This window comes from Carassius carassius, chromosome 23 (assembly GCF_963082965.1).
Source record: "Carassius carassius chromosome 23, fCarCar2.1, whole genome shotgun sequence".
NCBI classification, from domain to species: Eukaryota; Metazoa; Chordata; class Actinopteri; order Cypriniformes; family Cyprinidae; genus Carassius; species Carassius carassius.
In genome coordinates this window covers 5038351-5060906 of record NC_081777.1, presented here as the reverse complement: position 1 = coordinate 5060906, position 22556 = coordinate 5038351, and the positions used below count along the sequence as shown (strand labels likewise).

At 38.4% G+C, this 22556-nt stretch overlaps 1 protein-coding gene across 2 annotated transcripts; it reads left to right on the top strand.

Annotated features, from left to right (window-relative positions):
* Window positions 1-996: 996 nt before the first annotated feature.
* ilvbl (ilvB (bacterial acetolactate synthase)-like) lies at window positions 997-20621 on the top strand. 2 transcript variants are annotated; one of them, XM_059506049.1, is made up of 16 exons: window positions 997-1141; window positions 1302-1441; window positions 8120-8321; window positions 8409-8536; window positions 9324-9462; window positions 14711-14822; window positions 14928-15027; window positions 15475-15572; window positions 16300-16436; window positions 16694-16828; window positions 17652-17766; window positions 17968-18137; window positions 18481-18551; window positions 18682-18753; window positions 19350-19455; window positions 19633-20621. In XM_059506049.1, exons 2-16 carry the CDS (start codon window positions 1340-1342, stop codon window positions 19809-19811), a joined length of 1866 nt encoding a protein of 621 aa, XP_059362032.1. In that variant the 5' UTR covers window positions 997-1141; window positions 1302-1339; the 3' UTR covers window positions 19812-20621. The 2 variants fall into 2 exon arrangements, with proteins under 2 accessions (XP_059362032.1, XP_059362033.1); XM_059506050.1 differs by having other exon boundaries at window positions 1001-1136.
* The last annotated feature ends 1935 nt before the right edge of the window (window positions 20622-22556 follow it).

The window sequence follows — 22556 nt, the reverse complement described above, 5'->3', positions numbered from 1 at the left end:
TTTATATTATATTAATATTTTTTCCATTGTTGTTTAGTCTTAACGGTTGTGTGGTTCCATGAGATATTTGACTTCACAAGTAAAAAGATTGTCTCTATTTCAAGGTTTTTAATGACACAGGCTGTGTTTGTGAAGCAGTCATTTTCCATTGATTGTGGTATAATAACACTTGATGGATTTGTGCTGAGCATTGAAATATACACAACTAAGAATAAACTGCTCCTTTATATCATCATTACTTGTCTCCTACTTCTGCCTTTCTTTGGCTTTGCTCAGTCAGCTTCTTGGCAGATAAAGACTGTACTGTTAACAGGCTTTTGGGAATTAGACAACTTTGCTGAGTAGTTGTTCTGTTACCAGAAAAAACAAACAAACAAACAAACAAAAAACATATTTTCTCACAGGATCTGGTGCCAGATCTTATATTTCTTATATTTTTTAAATCAAAATACCTTATGGTTAACTTATATGTTTAACAACCTTGAACAACCAAAAAGCCTTATAAATATCAAATATAATTTGAGAGAAAGTAAAAGATTCTTTACACTACAGTACACACCATGAGTAAGTGTTTCAAGCTTTCAGTGGCTGTCTGTTTCTATGAAAATTAAAAAGGTCCTGTTAAAGGTTTAATTTTATACTTTATTACTACAGATGGCTGTGTAACGTGCAGTACGTGTCTAAATGTGACACTCCTGTTATATTAAGTGATACGAGTAGCTCTCGAAGTTAAGTTATTTTGTTCGAACAGTATTAGAGCAAAGGTCATACGGTGTCACCTACATCGATTCTGTTCAGTTTAAATAAATAAATAAATAAATAAATAAATGACTGCGTAACAACAACAAAAAAACACTCTTAAATAAATAAAAAATTAATAATAACAAATACATTTTCTGGCAGTGGTTTCTGGAATAACAGAGGTACGTTTCAGCCTCCGATTGGATGACTGCGCTGTCAATCACGTTACGGCGCAGCCTGATATTCTCAAAGTGAATCAGCTGAGATGCTCAAAGTGCAGGTAAAGACAATTACTCAAATAGCGGAGGAGTTATCCGCCAATTGCGTAGCACTCGTTCCATTCGCTTTCTGTTTGTGTTCATTCATCGCTGCAGCAGGGGAGAAAGCACTGGCAGGTACGGTGTTGTCTGACCTTAACAAGGCCATAAAAAGATCAGCAATGACAGCGTGTTGAATATTGACTGCCGTCTCGCCATTTTGTGCACGGGAAAAGACAACTTTGAAACACACGACGGTTAGCAGCTTGCTTATTTACTTGTTTTAATGCTTTTGCATTACAGGTGGACATTAGCTCGTTAACCACCAAGCCACTTTAGATATGGACCTATCTGTGGTTTTGGGCTGCTCTCTGGGTGCTGCCCTTGGGGGTGTGATCCTTGCAACCTATAAACTGGGCTTACTTTACCAGCTATTTCATAAGGTATGAAAAATTGTGACAAATATGCTTTTATTAAAATATATACATTTTCACAACAGAGTTTGACATCTATCTATGTATCTATCGATCTATCTATCTAGTAGTGACTTTTACAATAATAAAACATGCATGTTTAATAACTATACAAGAATTGTAAACTAGCAGGTGAAGAAGCACATGTTTGCATGAGTATTGTATACTGTATGTGCCAGGTATACACGTGTATGATTACTATTGCCTTACAACAGCAGCAGGAGTTGGGTTGTGTTTTTTTTTATTTTGTTCAACAAAACAGAAGTTGCTGTAATGTTATAACAGGCCTGCTGTCATGTGGCCAGACTCCAGTGCCAAACAATGTCACCTATTAAGCATTTGTATTGTAGTGCCAGAAATGTATATTACAACAGCATGGTTTGTTTGTAAGGATTAAGTAAACAAGTAAAACCGGTAATGAGTGTTTTTGGCACAGAGTTCACATGAACACAGTAAGATTAGTCTGACATTATATTTTATTACCCCCCCCCCCCCCCGCCTATTTTTTAAATGCATGAATATATTTTCTAAATGCATGTTTAAACAAAATGTCATAACTGGACCTTCTGGTGAAAACAACAGACTTCACGCTGCTGATGTTTGCAGAACTTTTTCAATCATTTAGTCACTAAAACCTGCTCCTGCAAGCTCTCAACCATCTGCCTCCACTTTTGATTGCAGCGCTTACATCTTAAAGAGCAGGTCATGTGGGTTTTTGAAAAATATCTCTTCTGCAGTTTATTATGTAGCTACCCTTAAATGAAAACAATCATGATAAATGCATGATAAATAAAGATATTGTCACTCAAAAGACAGAGTCTACTCCGAGTCGCATTAACGAGTCGTTATATTTTCTAATCTTTTGCCTTTTGCCTGTGAACTCACAATTTCTTAAGAATGTGTAGATTATCGTAGACTGATGCTTTTCTAATTACTTCGTTTAATAAAAACAAATGTAGTGTAGCACACAGACATTATAATCTAGGGCTGTAGCTATCGAATATTTTAGTAATCGAGTATTCTACCAAAAATTCCATCGATTGATCGAGTAATCGGATAAAATGTGTTTTTGCTTAAAGTGCAATATTAATTATGCAAGAGAAAATAAGACTCCTGGGTCTCTGAAAATGAACAACTAAGTTTCCTTTTTTAGAAAAAAAATATTTTTATTTTTTAAATGCATAGAATGCAATGCATACATCAAAAATAAACATTTAATTAGTACCCATTGTTTCTCTGTCTGTACTTGTACTGTGAACAATGACAATAAAGTTGACAGATGAATTAAGTGCATTTAAGTGCCATTCAATTGGGGATTTAAATAAAGCAACATTAATTTAATTTATCTTTTAATTATTGGAAATTAAGCAAACTTAACTTTTTGGTAAACAAAGGGGATTTACTATTAAAAATAAAACAAGGAAGAAATGTTGTGTGATTAAACCTTAAAAAAATGTTTTATTTAGTAGTAGGCTATAGGGTTGTGCCGATAGACGATAGTATCGTGTATCGACGATCGTCAGAGATATCGACATAAGCAGAATTCTCTGTCGATAATCAAGACGATATTAGGCTCATTTTCCTATTAATGTATTAGATTATAGTAATAATAACTTATTTTTATTTTTATTAGGCTGCTTATTATAATTCGGCTTTTAAACTGCCCAGCTATTTCACTTAATTTCACAGCCCGCATTTCACACACACACCTCGCACGCGCAGGAGGATTGAAGTTGAAACGCTTTGACTCGGATAATTCGTTAAATCCATGAAATGAAAGAGATAGAAAACGACGAGTTGGTGTCCCACACATTTAATGGCTGGTATACGGCAACACACTCTTCTCATACATGAGAGATTAACTCTTTCTTGGCGTCACAAATAAAGTAAAGACAAAATAATTAACAAGGTGGCAGAGCGAATTTATCATCCATAGTGCATGGTTCTCACGTAGTCCTTTTCTTAAAGACTGATCACTTAACTTATAAAACACACTATGTGGTGATGACGTAGAAGGACTACGTGAGAACCACTATGGATGATAAGTTCAATCTGCCGCCTTGTTATTATTTTCATGCACACCGCACTATAATGTGATGCATGCAAAATACATAGTTTTGGCCGTTACAAAGTCTCCATCCACAAACAGACGTACATCGTCTGCAGATATAAGGTATTTCATTGCACTTTAACAAGTAATCTAAACGGCCTATATACTGTATGTGCAATATATTAAACGAGCCCTCACTAACTGAGTTTAATGCCACTGTTATGTTAGAATGCATCTCATTCTTGTTTCTGTTGCGTTGCGTCAGACTCGTCATGAGACGCGCGGTCCCGAGCGCTGTATGACTGATGCAGCAGTTCAATTCAACTTTACTCCAAATATATTAACTTACCTGTTTTAAATACTTTCTATTTAAATGTTCGTTTATGCCCAATATTAGTGTTAAACTGTTGGACTTTAAATTAAATCTACTATTGATTTTCACCGTTGACTGATTTTGCAGAACATTTAGACTGATAACTTCCCTGCGCAGATGCGGACGTGCGATATGACAGTTGCGTCCGACTATGTATGAACTAGCTGTTTTAAATACAGTATTTTTATATTTAACGTTAGTTAAATCAGTCAGTATGTTTGAAAGTAATTTTTTTTTTTTATTGGTGACTCCATAGGCTCTCTCTCTCGCACCTGCGAGGTTTAAAACACCCAATAGTTATGCTATGACAAGAACAAAGAGTCTCTCTCTTGCTCCACCAATGCTCGATAATATTGTGTATCGTCGATCTCACGGGCTGACGATATGACGATTTGAAAAATGACCATATCGCCCAACACTAGTAGGCTATGTACATTCTGCTGAACAATAGTAATACATCTCTGGCAAATACTTGACTTTAATCTAAACCAGACTTTTATTTTGACGGGTTGACGTACCTTTAAAGTTCTGTGTATGTGATGTGACTCTAGTTTTGCTCAAATGCTCATGAAGTGACGGTCAGAGCAGTTCTGGAGATGTTGTTCATGTGTTCACGTCCTTATTTAGTGAGACAGCAGACGCTGAAATCACTGAGAGCGTCACGTGCGCTTCAGTGTGTTTAATGAATGAAGAAGCGCTTCTGCTCCATTCATTAACAGAGACACGCAGAACATGCAGGATTCATATTTAAATAGACTGTTCCGGCTTAATATTTACAGATATTAGTCCATATCGTGATTTGATGTACAGTAAGTGCAATGACCTATTTTTGATTAATTCAAAATTTGACAAATTCCGTGCCATTCCGCGTTAAACTGTAAACTGTAAATTCTGTTTTTTATGATTGGATTCAGCGATTCCCTCCGCATTTTCTGCATCGCGGAAATCATAGGGCCCTAGTTGTGGTATGCCAGCTCTATCTTGCAATGGACACACGCCACGACGTTCTCTTTACGTTTGCCCCCGCCATCAAAACAAAACACTGCTGACTCCTTGCAGTATGCAATTAGCGCTTGTCTCTCCTTCCGCTTTGTGGGTGACGTAAACGCGTTGTCACATTCAAAAAATCATTGTGAAAGAACCTGACATGAGATTTAAAATAAATTAAAAGAGGCTTTTAGAGGGTATTTTGGTTTACAAGCTGTATTGTTTCATCAGTTAGTCACGTTAGCACTTGGCTAACGTAACGTACCCACCATTGTTGTTTTAAGTTTTCCAATCAGAGCATAGAAGGCTTATGGAAGGGAGCAGTTTGCTCCGAAATTGCTAGGAACTAATAATTTTGGAATCATTGGCAAATGACTAATATTAAATGTATATTCTGAGAAAATTACGTTTTCTGACCTTAGATGCATTTAAACCTGTTGTAGGGGAATCCAACACAATAATAGGACACTTTAAAATACCATATGACCTGCTCTTTAACATCCAATCAACAACCAACTAGTTGAACCAAGTCCCACCCAAGTTTATTTTTCCTATAATCTGTCACAGCTGGATGCACTGAAAAAATTGAACATATACAATTTTTATTACAATTTACAATTACAATTTGCAGAAATTGGTAGTAAATTTCACAAATAAAAAAATAAATAAAGCAAGTAAGAGTCCATTATATGTGAAATTTTGAAGTAGAAGTACTACAGTAGTATTTTACATTTACATTTAGTCATTTAGCAGATGCTTTTATACAAAGCAATTTACAAATGAGGACAAAGGAAGCAATCAGTATCTACAAAAGAGCAATGATATGCAAGTGCTATAACAAGTCTCAGTTAGTTTAACAGAGTACATATAACAAGGTTTTTTTAAATTATATTAAATTAAAATAGAGCAAGCTAGTGTTAGAGGCCTAGTGCCAAACTACTGTTAGAGCACTCTTTTGCTATTGTTAATTATATAATAATAAAAAGAATATAATTAGAATACAAAATGTTTTTTTTTGAAGCTTTGATTGTGTTTACAGTGTGCAATAAAACATGTGTTCAAACAGTATTTTTCACACAATTCATCTGTATACCGCTGTTTTCACTGTCATAAAAATGGGCTGATGACTTGTTCTATGAAGTCCCTCCTTCAGATATACGTAGCCAGTTCTGATTGTGTAAGCGGTTCCTGTGTTGTGATTCTACAGCAGCTGACCGTGTGCTGCCCTCCTGGAAACGCGATTGGACTAGTTTTAAGAAGCAAGTGGGCAGGATTTGTTTTGAAAACTCCTGGAGCTGTACTTATAATCACTGACGAGATGTGCATGAAAATCGCATTCTATTTTTTTGCACAGCCCTAACATCTACTTAACAAAGCTAAACAGTGTTGCCCTTTGTGTAATAAGTTACAGAAACTGTTAAACGCACCAACTTAAATAATAAAATACACTTACCGTTTGTGATCCATAAACAACGCCTTCTCCAGACAAAGAGGGAACTGCTCCATCTTTCAAGAATAATCTTTGTGTGAATCAGGCATTAAACTGATTGAGATTGAGGAAGATCACTGTCCTCAGCAAAATGTGCTGCACATAGTTTTACATGTGGATTATAATTTTCAGGAACCGAGTTAAACATAAATTGTGACCATTAATCTCCAAGTACAGCGTCCCTGGGAAGGCCAAACAAAGATGATTGTACTCCGAGATGAAAATAACAGCGTTTCGACGACATGGCGACAAACACAAACGCAACTCATCCTCTTCTCCGTCGGAGCACAACAAGGCCACGCCCCCTTTTGTGTATTGATGTGGGCGGAGGTTAGTCAAAAGAAGTCATCACGAAGAACGGGACCTAATGACTTTAATTTTATGCAAGCAGCTGTTGGTAGCCAGTGCAGATTGATAAACAGAGGTGTGACGTGCATTCTTTTTGGCTCATTAAAAATGAATCTTACATTATTCTGTATTAATTGTAAAGGTTTGATAGAACTTGCTGGAAGATCTGCCAAGAAAGCATTGCAATAGTCCAGCCTGGACAGAACAAGAGCTTGAACAAGGAGTTTTTGAATCATGCAAAAGAAAGGGCCTCAACTTCTTGATGTTGAATGAAGCAAATCTGCAGGACCGGGCAGTTTTAACAATGTGGTCTGAGAAAATCAGCTGATCATCAATCATAACTCTAAGGTTTATGGCTGTTTTTGGAAGAGGTGTTGTTGATGTGCCTAACTGGATGATAAATTTGTGATGAAATGATGGGTTTGATTGAACCACAAGCAGTTCCGTCTTTGCAAAGTTGAGTTGAAGGTGATGGTCCTTCACCCAGCAAGAAATGTCTCCTAGACAAGCTGAGTTGTGAACAGGATGGAATGAAGGTAGAGTTGAGTATCATCAGCATAGCAGTGGAATGAAAAGCCATGTTTCTGAATGACAGAACCTAGTGATGCCATGTATACCGAGAAGTGGCCCAAGAACTGAGCCCTGAGGCACCCCAGTAGTTAGATGTTGTGAATTGGACACCTCACCTCTTCAAGATACCTTGAAGTACCTATCCGAGAGATAAGACTCAAACCACTGGAGCGTGATTCCTAAGATGCCCTTTAGGCCCAATAGGCTTGACAGGAGGATCTGGTGGTTAACGGTGGCCAAAGCAGCAGACAGATCCAGCAAGATAAGTATTAAAGATTTGTAATCTGCTCTTGCCAGTCTTAGGGCTTCAACAACTGAGAGCAAGGCAGACTCTGTTTAATGTCCACTAATGAAACCAGACTGGTCACTGTCGAGGAGGTTGTTCTGTGTGAGAAAGGCAGAGGCTTGGTTGGACACAGTTTGTTCAAGTGGTTTTGCAATGAAAGGAAACCGGTATGTAATTCTCTAAAAGAGATTGGTTAAGGGTGGGTTTTTTAAGTAGTTGAGTTATTCGAGCCTGTCTGAATGCTGAGGGAAAAACACCAGTGTGAAGGGATGTGTTAATGATGTGAGTGAGTGCAGGTGCAACTGCAGGAGAAATGGCTTGAAGGAGATGAGATGGAATAGGTTGAACAGACAAGTAGTAGGATGATTAGAAAGGATGAGCTTGGAGACTTGTATCAGTGAAGTAATTATTAAAAAACCTATTCCAATTTTGTTTTATTTACAACTCCGAAAAATCTTTTTTTTTTTCAGTGTGTACATCACAATGCAAAAAAAGATATTTCACTACTTTCATTTCATTGCAACTTTAATGTTAATCATTCTCAGACAGAGAGACAGAGTCCTCGACATGGAGGTGAGAGTGTGGCGGAGGTTTTGCGAGCTCATGGTGTCAAATTTGTCTTCACGTTGGTGGGAGGACACATCTCACCCATCCTGGTGGCCTGTGAGAAACTGGGCATCCACATTGTCGACACACGCCATGAGGCCACAGCTGTGTTTGCTGCCGATGCTGTAGCAAGACTTTCTGGTAAGACTGAATCAAAAACAGAAAAGCCTATGTATCGTGTTAGAAGATGTAGGAGAAGCTGGTTAATCTTGTGTTTTGCTGATATAGGTACAGTCGGTGTGGCTGCGGTGACGGCGGGGCCGGGGCTGACGAACACAGTGACTGCGGTGAAAAACGCTCAAATGGCCGAATCACCGCTGCTTCTGATTGGTGGTGCTGCTGCCACTCTCTTACAGGTCAGGAAGTGCTGAATAGTTTGAGTCATATTTGCTCTCTGCTCTGGTTAGCTTATGTCTCTATAAATTCCTTATCTTTTTTCATATTTCTATCAGTGTCTTGTATAAACACTGGGTTTTATCTCAGTTCCAGAGTGATTCTCAGGGATCTAGCCTTGAACCATGACAGCAAGGATTTAAAAAAAATCGTCATTCACACAAATTGGAAATTACAAAAAATAAATGTTACAAACCTGTTTGTCTGTCTGTTTGGTAACCAAATAAGTTGTCTTCCATTGTATGGAGACACCCAAAAGTCACAGACAATGAAAAATATGTTCTTATGAAAACAGAACATTTGTTTTTATGATATATACAACACAGTAGTTGCTGCACTGCACTGCATCTACTAATGGCCTGTTAACACAAAGAACAATAACAATTGATACTTACTGTATAACAAGAAGTAAAATAGCATCCACAACAACACACAATAACACACAATTCTGTTTATTATAAGCATGCACTGCAGTTATGTTGTCTGATGTATTAAATGATTTGCTGTCAATGTTTTTGTTTATCAGCTGAAAAAATTTGTACAGAAAGTAATTCCAACAACATTGTTGTCGTTGATATAGTTATGGTGTGGACTTGCATATTGTCATAGAATTAGAATGATTATTACAACTTTATAGTTATATTAATTGTCACAGTTGTTGTCTTTTGTGTAAGTTGAATATCTGTTAAATGATTGTTGGCCTGCATCATTCATTTGTCATTAATATTATGTCTGATGGTTTCTTTGCAGGGTAGAGGTGCACTGCAGGATATTGACCAAATGTCCCTCTTCATGCCTCTATGTAAGTTTTGTGCATCAGTGAGGACTGTGAGAGAAATTGTTCCCACTGTCAAAAAAGCCTTGGCCGCCGCACAGTCTGGCACACCAGGTACAGTGACGCTGAGACATACTCTACAGGCTTAATGCCTTTAGGTGAAATTTGCCATTGTGACATTCAGATATTCTATTAACTTGATTTTGTGCAAATCCGAGGACTTTTTATTTTGGGTGGGTGGTTTATGTGAATGGGTCTTGAGGGGAACTGACTCTACATGCTGAAACTCCAAAATATGCCACGAATAAGGAATCGTAGCTGGATGAAACATAAGATTTAACTGCTTTTTTGACAACTTGGATAAACAATAAATTATTATTATTATTATTTTCATTTAAATAAAGTATATTTATAATGCAATGCCTTAATCACTGCTTAGAACACTATGAAATATGTTGCGAGCTTTATTCTGTGTAAAAAGCCACATCATCTCAGAAGTATTTAGCCTATTTCAAACACTGGACTGACTTTATGAAGTGAGTTTGTAGTAAAAATGTTAATAAATATGGTATTTTCACATGCTTTTAGATGGACCAGCATTTACTACACAGAGCCATAGTTCACTGAGAAGCTATGCAAACAGCTGTAATTTCTTCGATTTCAGTGATTTTTTTTTTTCTGTGTAATTTGTCAGTGAACTATGGCTCTGTGTAGTATATGCTGCTTCATCTGAAAGCACGTGATGATGATTTACTGCTGATTACAGAATGTCTCAGGTTGCTTATGTAACCATGGTTCCCTGAGTAGGGAACAAGACACTGCGTCCTCTAGGGGTCGCTATGGGCAGTGCCTCATCATGACCTTTGTCTGAAGCATACATTGAAAAACACCAACAACATGTTGGCTGGCGATAGCCCATGACGTCACTACCGGTGCGACCAGGAGAACACATCATCCAATTCTTAGTCTGAAGCTTGTGTCTGAAGCATGGCTTCCCTACTCAGGGAACCGTGTATACCCACACCACCATGCTGAGGAGAGTGCAGGCCAGAACCATGGCAAGCACTAAGTATCAACTCTACCATTTCCATGGGAAATGCCCCTTGGACATTAGATGGCTGTAAGTGACATTATCCCTTACGACCAAAGGGCTAGGCTACATACTCAAACTTACAAGTTAGGGCCAGACTCCTGGGCCCAGGGTAGAGCTCAAGGCTTGGAATCAAGAATAGATTTCTTTAAAGGGATAAGACCAAGAGCCTAGCATCAAACTAAGTCTTGGCCTGTCACACAGGGGCTACTGCTTGCTATCGCATAAGCTTGCTGAAGGAACTGTGCCAACAGATCCCTAGTAGCAATACCCTGTTTAAACAGGTATACTGAGGAAACATAGGTGGAGTGACGCCCAACATTAACAGGGCTTTTACAAGCTCAAGAAAGGGCACGAAGCAACCGCGGGAAGCCCTCACCATATAGGATTTTAGAAAAGAACACCGAGTACTAGCGTGCAAACTTACCATAACATGGATTTAAGGATACTGTTCTAAGGGGCTCTCATGGCACTCTGAAAGGGCAGCTCATAGATGGAATGGTACATCTCAAAACCAATATGTTTGAGAGTCATCAACTCAATCTCTGGTATAATGCTGGAGTGGCTAACAGTAAATATCTAGCTGAGGAGAGGGGCAAATACCCAGCTCTCAAATGAGAGGGGAGCTTGACCTACCACATGTTCTAATGCTGGAACAGCTTGCAGTAATTTACTAAGCTGAGGGAGCCTTAACCCAGATCTCAACGAGAGAGGGGGATCGACCTACAGCATGATCATTAGAATCAGAAGGTTAAGCATACTGCAAGCTAGACAAAACCTGATGCTGCTGGCTCCAGGTGCTCAGGAAAAACAGAGAACTAAATTCTCACGTGAGAGGAAAACTCCGAATTCAGAAAGGAGTAGCGCGCTCATAGGCAACCTGGGGAAGTTGTGGCTTGGTGGATAGAGAGTTTGACTTCTAACCCTAGGGTTGTGGGTTCGAGGTTCGGGCCGGCAATACCATGACTGAGGTGCCCCTGAGCAAGGCACCGAACCCCCAACTGCTCCCCGGGTGCCCACTGCTCCAGTTGTGTGTTCACTGCTGTGTATGTGCACTTTGGATAGGTTAAATGCAGAGCACAAATTCTGAGTATGGGTTACTATACTTGGGTGTATGTCACTTTCACTTTCTTTTTTCTTCTTAACTTTTTGGTAAAGGAGAGCGCTGCTAAACTACCATGAGAACAGCCCACAGAGCAAGGAATTCAACTCCTCAGAAGGGGAGAGAATTCGAATGCCCCGAAAGGAAGTACCATGCTTATAATAAACCTTAGTGCTGAGGGGAGCGATGCTTCAAAAGTGTGTTAATAGACACACTGGTTAAGTGGAGCACAAGGTACTGGGGTCTAACCAACTCAGAGAAAGGGAACGAAGCTAATATGCGTAACCCTTACCGTACAGTATTTCAGAAAGTGTGCAGAGTCTTGCATGCACACTCACCACTTATGTGGATTTTATAAAGTGCGCAAAGTGCTCAGCATGCTCACTGTAAGGGAAACTGGTCAATTTAGCTCAAAGGGAATCATTTAAGATTTTAAAGAAATTTGGACGGAATCACTGCTTTACGGCTGATCACTGAGATGGCCAGCGATTCATTGAACGAACCATGTAACATCAACTCTGCAATGGATATTAACATCCAAAGTAATATAACACTATAAACACTATTAATTAGCACAGTAACAACATCGGCAGTTTATTAACTTGTAAGCCCAAAACACAAGATACGTCTCTTTTCAATATGAATAAGGCTTTATTGGATAAATCTAAGACATTAATTAATCTAACACATAAGCACACACACTCACACATTCCTCCCAGTTGCAGGAAGAGAGAAAGTTAGGAAATAATGAGTTTAAGAGAATGGAAATGTGAAATCCCAAGTTTACAGCAATACATGAAATTGCATAGACATGAAACAACCATCAATCACTTTATTAACCCTTGCATTAAGTTCCTCAATGAGGTTAAAATTATATTAGATACATCAGTTCAGCTCAGAGTCTGGAGGTAAGTTACTTGCATTGCCTGTGTAAAGGGGGGTTCCCTTTGTTGTTGATTGGCTGTAAGTTCAGTAGTCGTTGAAGTGACTTCTTAGGAAGCCCATGGTTGGGATTTGTCTGAAGATGCGGAGTTGGCGGGCTGGTTGTAGATTTAGGCGGCCACTCGAGGTCAGACTTGGAGACACAGCGTTACAAAACCTGAACCCTGAACTTCTCAACAACCTACTCGACAGAGGTACCAAAAAGTTTGGAAGGCGAAACCGGAGCATCAAGAAAAAATAACTTTTCTTTCTTCATGATATCTGCCAGGTTCACCCTCCGATGTTACTCTGTTACTACCATAGCTGCCATAGACCTGCCCATGGCAGAGGCAGTCTGCTTAGTAGCATGGAGAGTGAGCTCTGTGGTGCGGCGCAGCTCAGCTACCTCATCGGAAGAAAGGCCCTCGGCTTTATCCAGGTCTTTCAGTAGATCAGCCTGATATGCCTAGAGCACCGCCATTGTGTCCAGCGTAGCCACAGCCTGACCTGCTGCTGCGTATGACCCTGTCATTTAAAGAGATGTCTCCTGAAGGGGCTTAGATGGCAAGGAGGGCATCTCAGTATTAAGAGAGGACGTCTTACCCAGAGAGATAGCTAGCCAGCGTCTATTCTAAAGGGGGCATCCTTTCGTAGACGTTATCGCGTATCGCCTTGATATTGGCATAAGACTTATGCTGGAATCTATGGATTCATGAGGAAAATGTTCTCTTCCATTCCTTCTCGATCTCTGTATGGAGATCAGGAAGAAATGGAAGGCTTACCTTAGCTGGAGGGCTATGGCAAGAAAGATAACTCTCCTCGAGATGACCTCGCGGCGTCACTTTCTTAGCTGGATTCGAACGGCCATCCTCCGATGACATCTGCTCTTACTGGGCCAAACTCAGCATAACACTGGCCCCCAGATCAGACGATGTTAAGGAAATAACATCATCCTCTAGCGGCTCTCTATCGTCCACAGCCGACGAGCGCGTGAGGGAAAGCTCCGCTTTAAACTCATCAGCCAGATCCACCTGCGATCTCCACAAGCTCATTCTCCTCCATGCCTCAGCAGCAGCGGCTCTTGAACTGCGGGAAGCAGATGGCTGCCCTCTTTCCTCGAAAATCAGAATATCACCTGATGACACGCAATGATCTCTGCGTTTTTTTTTTGGTTTGGACGAAGAGCATGCACACAATGTCCACGAGGGCGCAATTTGCGTGTTTTGTGAGGGTTTTCCGATGTAAAAGCTCCCCTCTAATAACGACGACACGGATGCACACATCCTGTAAACGTTTTGCTAGTGCTTGCCATGATAGAATAAAGATCGCTCTTACAGTGTTCAACATGCATGCTTCAAACAAAACAGTCAGTGAAGACGAAAGAAGAGGATGACGTGTTCTCCTGCTGCCTATTTATACTATAGTCGCACCGATAGTGACGTCATGGGCTGTTGCTGGCCAACGTGTTGGTGTTTTTCAATGTATGTTTCAGACACTGGTCACATTGAGGCGTTCCCCATAGTGACCCTTATAGGACGCAGTTTGAAATTCCTTTGAAAGGGACCGGCTTTACTAACAAAGTGCCCTTGACAATTTCATTTGATTAATCGTGCAGCCCTATACCCTACAATGATAAAAATTCACCCCTTTTTTAATCCCCAGGAAACCTAAACAGTCTCAATTATAAGCCGTTTTGATTTTCTGAGCATGACATCATACTGCTCCGACCATGACCACTGCTGTCCTGTCCCGTATTGGCATATTTCCACCTTCAGCCATTTGCACAATGTTTGCCATTTTCTTTGCGCTCGATCAGCTGTAGTGGCAATAGTGTCTTGTAAGCAATGCAGCTGTTTTGTATTGAACATAAGAGATTTCATTCTCTCCCATTTTCTTAATGTTTGTTTTTGATGATACTGAGCCACCAAATACACAAAAAACAGGAGGGGGTGTGGTAGGCAGTGGCTCATGATCATTTAAAGGGACATGTACCGAAAAGACTTGCTGTGAACAGAGCTGTTTTTGACCAGGTAAAAAGGGTGAATGTTTTACAGGACCATTGAGGAATTCTTACCAAAGTACTGTATGTTTGCAAACGTTTCATGAAGACCCTAACGAATCATTCCAATTTGTGGAAAACTTTGTAATGTGTTTTTTTTTACTTTATGTAAATGAGTGCATATTTCATATAAATGACTAAATAAATTAATTCTGTGAGCATAATTCTACAGTATTTCTTTCATTCACAGGCCCAGTGTTTATAGAGTTTCCTATAGACACGCTGTACCCTTACCATGTGGTGGAAAAAGAGTTTGCCCCTAAAAACACTCCCAAAGGCCTGATGGGGAAAATTATTGCATGGTATAAACATTTCTCACTATTCACATACTATTATTCCTGAATTGTTTTTTTTAAATAATTGACTTTAGCATGACTGAAACAATTGCTTTTCTTGTCATCACATAGGTATCTCCGGAATCATTTATCAAACTTGTTTGCTGGAGCTTGGGAGACACGTGATCTGTCCCCACTTCCTGTTCACATCCCACATGCCACAGAGGATGAGGTGAAACTTGTCTACCCTGTTGTGGCATATATTGTATTGGAAGTTAGACTGTAGATTCAGCTGATCATGATAACGATAATGTTACAAGATTCTATTATCAGCATCCAGTCTCAGTATATAACTCATTACATAAACGACACCTGGTGCCAGTTGCATAAACTTGTCCTCTATGTGAAGACAGTGTCTTAAGAACCAGTCTGACCAACTAGTAGTTAACCAAGAGGTAATCAGTCTTATGGAGTCTAACTTCCCAGTGACCACCTTTTAAAGAAACACATTAAAAAAAAAAAAAAAATAGGTAACTAACTTGTAAGACTAGTCTAAATTATGCAACTACCCCAGGAAAGAAAGCTCAAAGATGAAGGAGAAATGTTGACTTGTGCCCCAAATACAGAAGATAAGATCACATTGCACTTTGAGTTGCTCTTAACCTTTTACTCCTTCTAGGTCCAAAGGTGTGTGGAATTAGTGAGCAGAGCCAAGAAACCTGTCATACTGTTAGGCAGTCAGGCAACATTGCCCCCTACACCAGCGGATGATGTCAGGTAAATTAGTAGCTGTCTCTTCAAATGTTCATTGAACAGTTCAGGGGTCGCCTTTTCAGGTCTGTAAATCTCTGACTTTTGGGTCACCAGTTCCAGATTTACCCACTACAACACTTCCTGTAAATTAATGCATATTACATATTACATGAATTCATACATTGCCAGTCAAAAATGTGGATGCACCTGCTCAGAGACAAAAGTATGAGATAGCACATAAGTATGCCAATTATGAAGTGAACAGAAATGTGAAACAAATCAATACCATATTTTGACTTTAGTGTGATAATATGTACCTAGGTTCATGAAATGCATCCTGGTATGATGTAAAACCGTATTGAAAAATGTAATGTATGGTGACTTCCCACTCTCTAATTAATCTATTTAAAACATTAAAGTTATTAAATATTATTTCTTTACTTATTTAGTTAATACTGAGGCACGGCTGTGTAAATGTATCTTCAAATGCCATTTCATGCATTTCAGTTTAAACTTTTAGATAAGGATTTCTAAGATCCTAATAAATGTAAGTTCAGTATGTGTTTCCAGACTGTTGACTTTTGGTACTGTATATATAGATTACATTGATCAAAAATGCATTTGGTTTCAAGTCCAAAACAACGACAACAACCAGTGATTACAGTACATGATTGAACAAAAGCACCCGTAACACGTGCATTAAGTCAATTTTTAGTCCGATTTTTGTTTTTTTTCTATGCTTCGTTCACAGAAAGGCCTTAGAATCTTTAGGCATTCCCTGCTTCTTAGGTGGAATGTCCCGAGGGATGTTGGGAAAGAACAGCCCACTGCATATTAGACAAAACAGGAGAGATGCCTTGAAAGATGCTGACCTCGTGCTGCTGGCTGGTGAGAAACAATGCCACCTACTGAACTGTTGGAATATGTGCAGATATGTTTTCCATACACATACTCCTTGTTTGGAAAGTCTGGAAATCTCCGCAAACTTTAAAAATGTGATTCCATGCCTGGAAAAGTCACTTAATACGTTTCATACATTCACAAGTCATGGAATTATTTATAAAATATTTAATTTTGTGGGAAAGTGTGGGAACTCTGGGTTTTGCATAGTTCTTGTTCCTGGATGTGTTTGTTTTGGTGCATAGGCACGGTGTGTGATTTCAGACTGAGTTACGGAAGAGTGCTGAACAGACGGAGCAAAATCATTGCTGTCAACAGAGAGAAGAGTCAGCTACTAAAGAACTCCGACATGTTCTGGAAGCCAACAGTGGCCATTCAAGGTAAACAGAACTATATATTATTTAAAAGTAAAATGTAGCTGTCATGACATCTGTTGGGGGGATTGGCATGGTAATAATGTAAATGACCGTGTTAATGTATTTGTTCTTTGTGGAATTGATCTGCTAAGCTGCAGCTGCTGTAGAGCAAGTACAGAAACTTGCTACTGCTGATACATCCACAACCTGCTGCTGTGAGCATGTAATGCTGGGTATACACTAAAAGATAATCTGGCTGATTTTGGGCCAATTTCCCCCTTCCGACAATCCTAGCTATGTCCCGATTATCTTGATGGTTCTACAGATTATCTTATCAGATTTTCTCTTGGTGTGAGGTATGTTAAGAGTGTCCGAACCTGATCGGAAGAACGCCGGAGCCGCCCCGATCGTGAATCATAAATATTCAACATTTTTAATATTTACGATCAGAAATCCTGTAAAAAATCTTTTGGTGTGTATCCAGCATAAGAAATATTGCTTCTGCAAATATAACATACATTAAATAACCCCCATATATAATACATGAATCACCTCGTAGCAGATCTACACAGGTGGAGCTGGGGAAGGTGGTGGGTTTCTGAAGCAAGCTGCAACTGCTACTGCAAGCACTAGTCATATATTTGAATGTTGAGCAGCAAGCTCATTGGCTACTGATGCAGGAGAGAACCAATCAGCTGTGCCATGTAATAATGATGTCATTAGGTCAGATTGAGTTTGACCTATCAGACTGCGCCATCTAGAGTTTCATGCCAGAACTAGTACAGTTTATATATTTTTATAATATATAAAAGTTATGTGATGAGGTTTCCTTTCCTAATTTATTTAGGTGATGCTGGGTCTTTCCTCCTGCGTCTCTCAAAAGCCCTGAAGGGACACCGATGTCCAGAGGAATGGCCTAGGAGCCTGAAAGAGGGAGATGCCATCAAAGAGAAAGCTAACAGGTGATCTTATCTCAGCTGCTTGGATTCATTGTCTCTGGAGAGAGAATCAGGCCTACAGTACTTGGCTAAAAACATATGGACATCCCACAATTGGCAGTGTTCCTTCCTGATAATTAAAAGGGCTGTCTGTCCATATACTTTTGTCTATGTTTCATGTTGTCTACCTGTATAGGTTCTCATTATGCCAGTTTTTGCCATCAGAGCAAAAGCGGATGAGAAGACCGAGAGGCATTTGAACCCTCTGAGTGTTTTGCATCGTGTGGATGAGCTCTTGGCTGAGGACAGCATCATAGTGGCTGATGGGGGTGATTTTGTCGGCAGCGCTGCATATATCATGAGACCCCAGGGCCCACTCCGCTGGCTGGACCCAGGTTAGAGGCAGAGCGTCACAGCTATTGTGTTTGAGATTTCATAGGATTATCCTCTTTTGTTCAGATGCTCACAACGTAAGATGATTCATGCTTTTTTTAATTTACGTAACAGCACTTAACGAAACAACATATCCATATATATTGAATTTTTTTTTAATACATTCGTGTTTTGTCCTGACAAGCAACATAATTTTCTTAACTGTGTTAATCATATTTTTTTATTATATTTTTGTTATATTCAGTTTTGGTACAGTCTAATTCCAAAATAATCTTCAGCCTTTTTTTTTGTCAAATCCACTCATAGTATTTGTTCATAATGATTTGTGGCTTCCCTTTTCCCCAGGGGCCTTTGGGACTCTGGGTGTTGGAGGAGGTTTTGCTCTGGGAGCAAAACTTTGTCGACCTGAGTCTGAGGTAAGATTTTAAATCAAATATTTTTTCTTGTTAAAAAATCATGTTTTACTAAATGCTACATTGTGTGCACAATACAGCTTTAATCACATTAGAAGGGAGCGTATGGACAAAGCCAATATCTTGTTTGCAGGTATGGATTGTTTACGGCGATGGCTCACTCGGATATAGCGTGGCTGAATTTGATACCTTCACACGTCACAAGGTACCAACCATAAAACGTGTAACACCCTCACAACACTGACTTTTACAGCATCCAGTTCAGAATGTAGTAGAATGAATGTGTTTTGTAAAAATGCAGAACATTTCCAACCTCTTAAAGGGATAGTTCACCCAAAATGATGTCATAATTTTGCTCTTGACTTTTGTTCATTTTCGAAACACAAATGTAGATATTTTTTATGAAACCTGAGGCATTTCTGTCCCTCCACTGAAAGTCCATTTCATCAAAACTTTAATGCTTCAAGAAGTTATTAAAGTTCATTAAAGTAACACGTATGAATTGAGTGGTTTAATATGAGTATGAGACATGATAATTTTGTATGATAAACAGATTTAGTTTAGACTTTTATTTAGATAAAACAAGCACAAAGGCAGCAAAAATGAAAAAAAACGATAAAACTCACACTTGCCCATAGACCTCCACTGTAAGATAACCATTAACACTACTTTTTCTTTTAACCATCTTGGATATTCTGAATGGAATTTGATGGTGCTATTTTAACCTGGAATATTCCTTCAAAACAACCTTGCTGTGGCTTCCCTTGCTTTTCTCTTGACTGCCTTGTCGTCTCCTGTCAGACCCCAGTGATCGCTCTGGTGGGAAATGATGCATGCTGGAGTCAGATCTCCAGAGAACAAGTGCCTATGCTTGGCAGCAACGTAGCCTGTGGTCTTGCCTTTACAGGTGAGAGGCTTTGGTGCAGTGTAATCATTAAATTCATGTTCACTGCATTTGTTTGAATGTCTTTGCAGTGTGTTTAATGTAACGATTAAGCTCTTTTCCTAAGGGATGTAATGTATATTCATCAGTCATAGTGAGGTGTTGCTTCACTTGCTGTTCCATTCCACCTCTTCCTTGCAGATTACCATATTGTAGCCGATGGTTACGGGGGCAAAGGTTACCTGATTGGTCGAGAGGATGAGTCGCAGCTTGATGACATCATTAAAAAGGCGCAGAAGGAGTGCAGAGAGGGAAAGGCCGTTCTGCTGAATGTTCTTATTGGAAAAACTAACTTTAGGGAAGGTTCAATCTCAGTTTAAAGAGAAACACTGTGCACCATCCTGCCTAGATACCCAAAGTTACTTTCTGGTGTTGTCATGCTCAAAATATACCATAGGTTGCACCCTTTACAAAGTTAATTTTTTAAAAGGAGTTCAAAGCAACAACATATCAGATGTTCGAAAACATTTCTTCTGTTATGCTGTGACTAATGCAATGTTCGCAAAACTCTCAAGAACATGTCTCGGTCACAGTTCATCCCAAAACCAAAATAACTAAATGATAAAATGTTTAAAGAAAATTAAGCTTGTGCTCAGGATCATAATTTCTTTTTCTAATATGTCATTATATTTCCCCTTACCCTTATTACTGTAAAGCAAAAAAGGGAGAAAATATTGTATATTATAAAAAAAAATAATAATAATAAAAAAAAAAAAAATATATATATATATATATACGGGGTAGTATTGTTGTATTTTAATTTATGCAAATTTTAAAAGAAATATTATATGTGACCCTGGACCACAAAACCAGTCTTGTGTGTCAATTTTTCGAAATGTATATTTATACATCATCTGAAATATGCTCTCCATTGATGTCTGGTTTGTTAGGTGGACAATATTTGGCCGAGATACAACTATTTGAAAATCTGGAATCTGAGGGTGCAAAAAAAAAAAAAAACCTGAATACTGAGAAAATCACCTTTGAACTTCTCCAAATGAATTCTTAGCAATGCATATCACTAATCAAAAAATAAGATTTGATATATTTGAGGTAGGAAATTTACGAAATCTCTTCATGGAACATGATCTATACTCAATATTCTAATGGTTTTAGGCATAAAAGAAAAATTGAAAATTTTGACCCATACAATGTTTTTCTGGCTATTGAGACTTAAGACTGACTTTGTGCTCCAGGGTAACATATTACATATTGTATGGTAATGAGAGAGAAAAAAAAAAAAAATATATATATATATATATATATATATATATATATATATATATATATATATACCTATTGTCATTACTGATATATAATTTTTTTTTTCTTCTGAAATGTTTTTTTGTGAAATGACATTTTTGTGAAGTTTTTGAAAATACTTTTGCTGAAAAGGAGCAAGCACAGTGCCTTCACTCTCAATAGCATTTTGTAAAATACTATAAAAATCAGAGTACCGGTGTGATGATCCAGTAAGTTTTGATTCAAATATTATTTTTGAAGCACACTTTAAGAATGCATGACTATATTTACCTAATAATAATTTAATTGAAAGACTTGTGTTGTGTGAAGGCTTGCAGGATTGATTCTGCTTCATACATCCTTCGTACAGAGTGCCTGTGATTACTGAATGTTAAACTGCTCTTGGTCAGAAAATCTGAAATTTGTTAGAAATAATTGGTTTGTGTTTGTTTATCAAGAAATATCAGTGTAAACCAAAGAAATATCCTATCAAATACTTGCAAATGCAGTTGGTGTTTTTTGCTGCAGTATCAGACCATAATGCCTCTCCTGGGTTTGTGATTGATGACTTGAGCGTCCCCCACAAAATGCCCATTTAAATATGGCTACATGTTTTATCTATCAACATTTGTTGATGTAATAAAATCTCTATAAAGAGCAGTCCTACAATTGTTTGCTTTTCCCCTCAAGACATGAACCACTAGATGTCAGACAACTCTACTACTAACCCATGAGACATCTTTCATCAGCTAGCAGGAAATACTGTATTAAAGAAATTATGAAGAATTTGAAAAAAAAAATAATAATAATCTGATAAAAATATAACCGTTACCTCCAAATCCTTAGTAACAACAACAACAACAACAGAAAAAAGCATGTCTAAGACAATCACTTTTGCATCTGCTGATTTATAAAGATAAACATACTCATGGCTGAATCCTTAGACAGTTACCTGTTAGTTCATTGAAGTTAGGCTGATTTTCATGTGCAGTCAGTGAGAAGCAATCAAATACATGGCCAGTGGGTGAAAAGAGAGAACTAGAGGACGATGCTCTCATGTCTCTATGCAAGAGGCTGTAAAAAACTTAAAGCTTCATTAAGCACAGGTACATCATGAGCTGTCCAAAATAGAGCATGCCCTGCTATTAACCCATTAACTTTTTTATTGTAGGCAGCATTTGAATGGGAACATATCCTACTTTCACTGCGACTGAACCACTATAAAAGGAGCAACTTACAGATCTGAGGTCTCTTTCTTCAGCCATCTGCCATCTGATTTGACTGTTTGCCAGTGCTATAGATTGTTACACTACATTATATTATTCATAAAACTATACAAATTTGAATGGTTTTTAATAAAGTTCTAAGCTTGTCAGATGTTTACTAAAAGGACAGAACATTAAACACTATTTGTGTTCTCTTATATATAAACAATAATCATATTTCTTCTATTATGAACATCAGCATTGTCAAATAAGTTACTAATAAAACACCCCCATGCAACAGAGCAATAGTTTGTCCCAAAACCATCTGACCTGTATCACGTGATTGTATTGCCTTTCAGTGAGTGACAGACATTTTGAAAACAAACTGGTAAGTGGATTATATTACAGTATGTTATTATATAAAAATGTCACGTGTCTGATCAAAATAAAGTGTGTTAGATGCTATCTGTCAGCTATGTTAATCAGCAATGTTCATCAGTATAATTTTTTATATTTAAGCCTGTTTGTATGTTGTGGTTTAATAATAACCATACTTTTAATATTAACTGTATAGCTTGCACTACTGTTCACTGGGGTCTGTAAGATTTATGAAATATC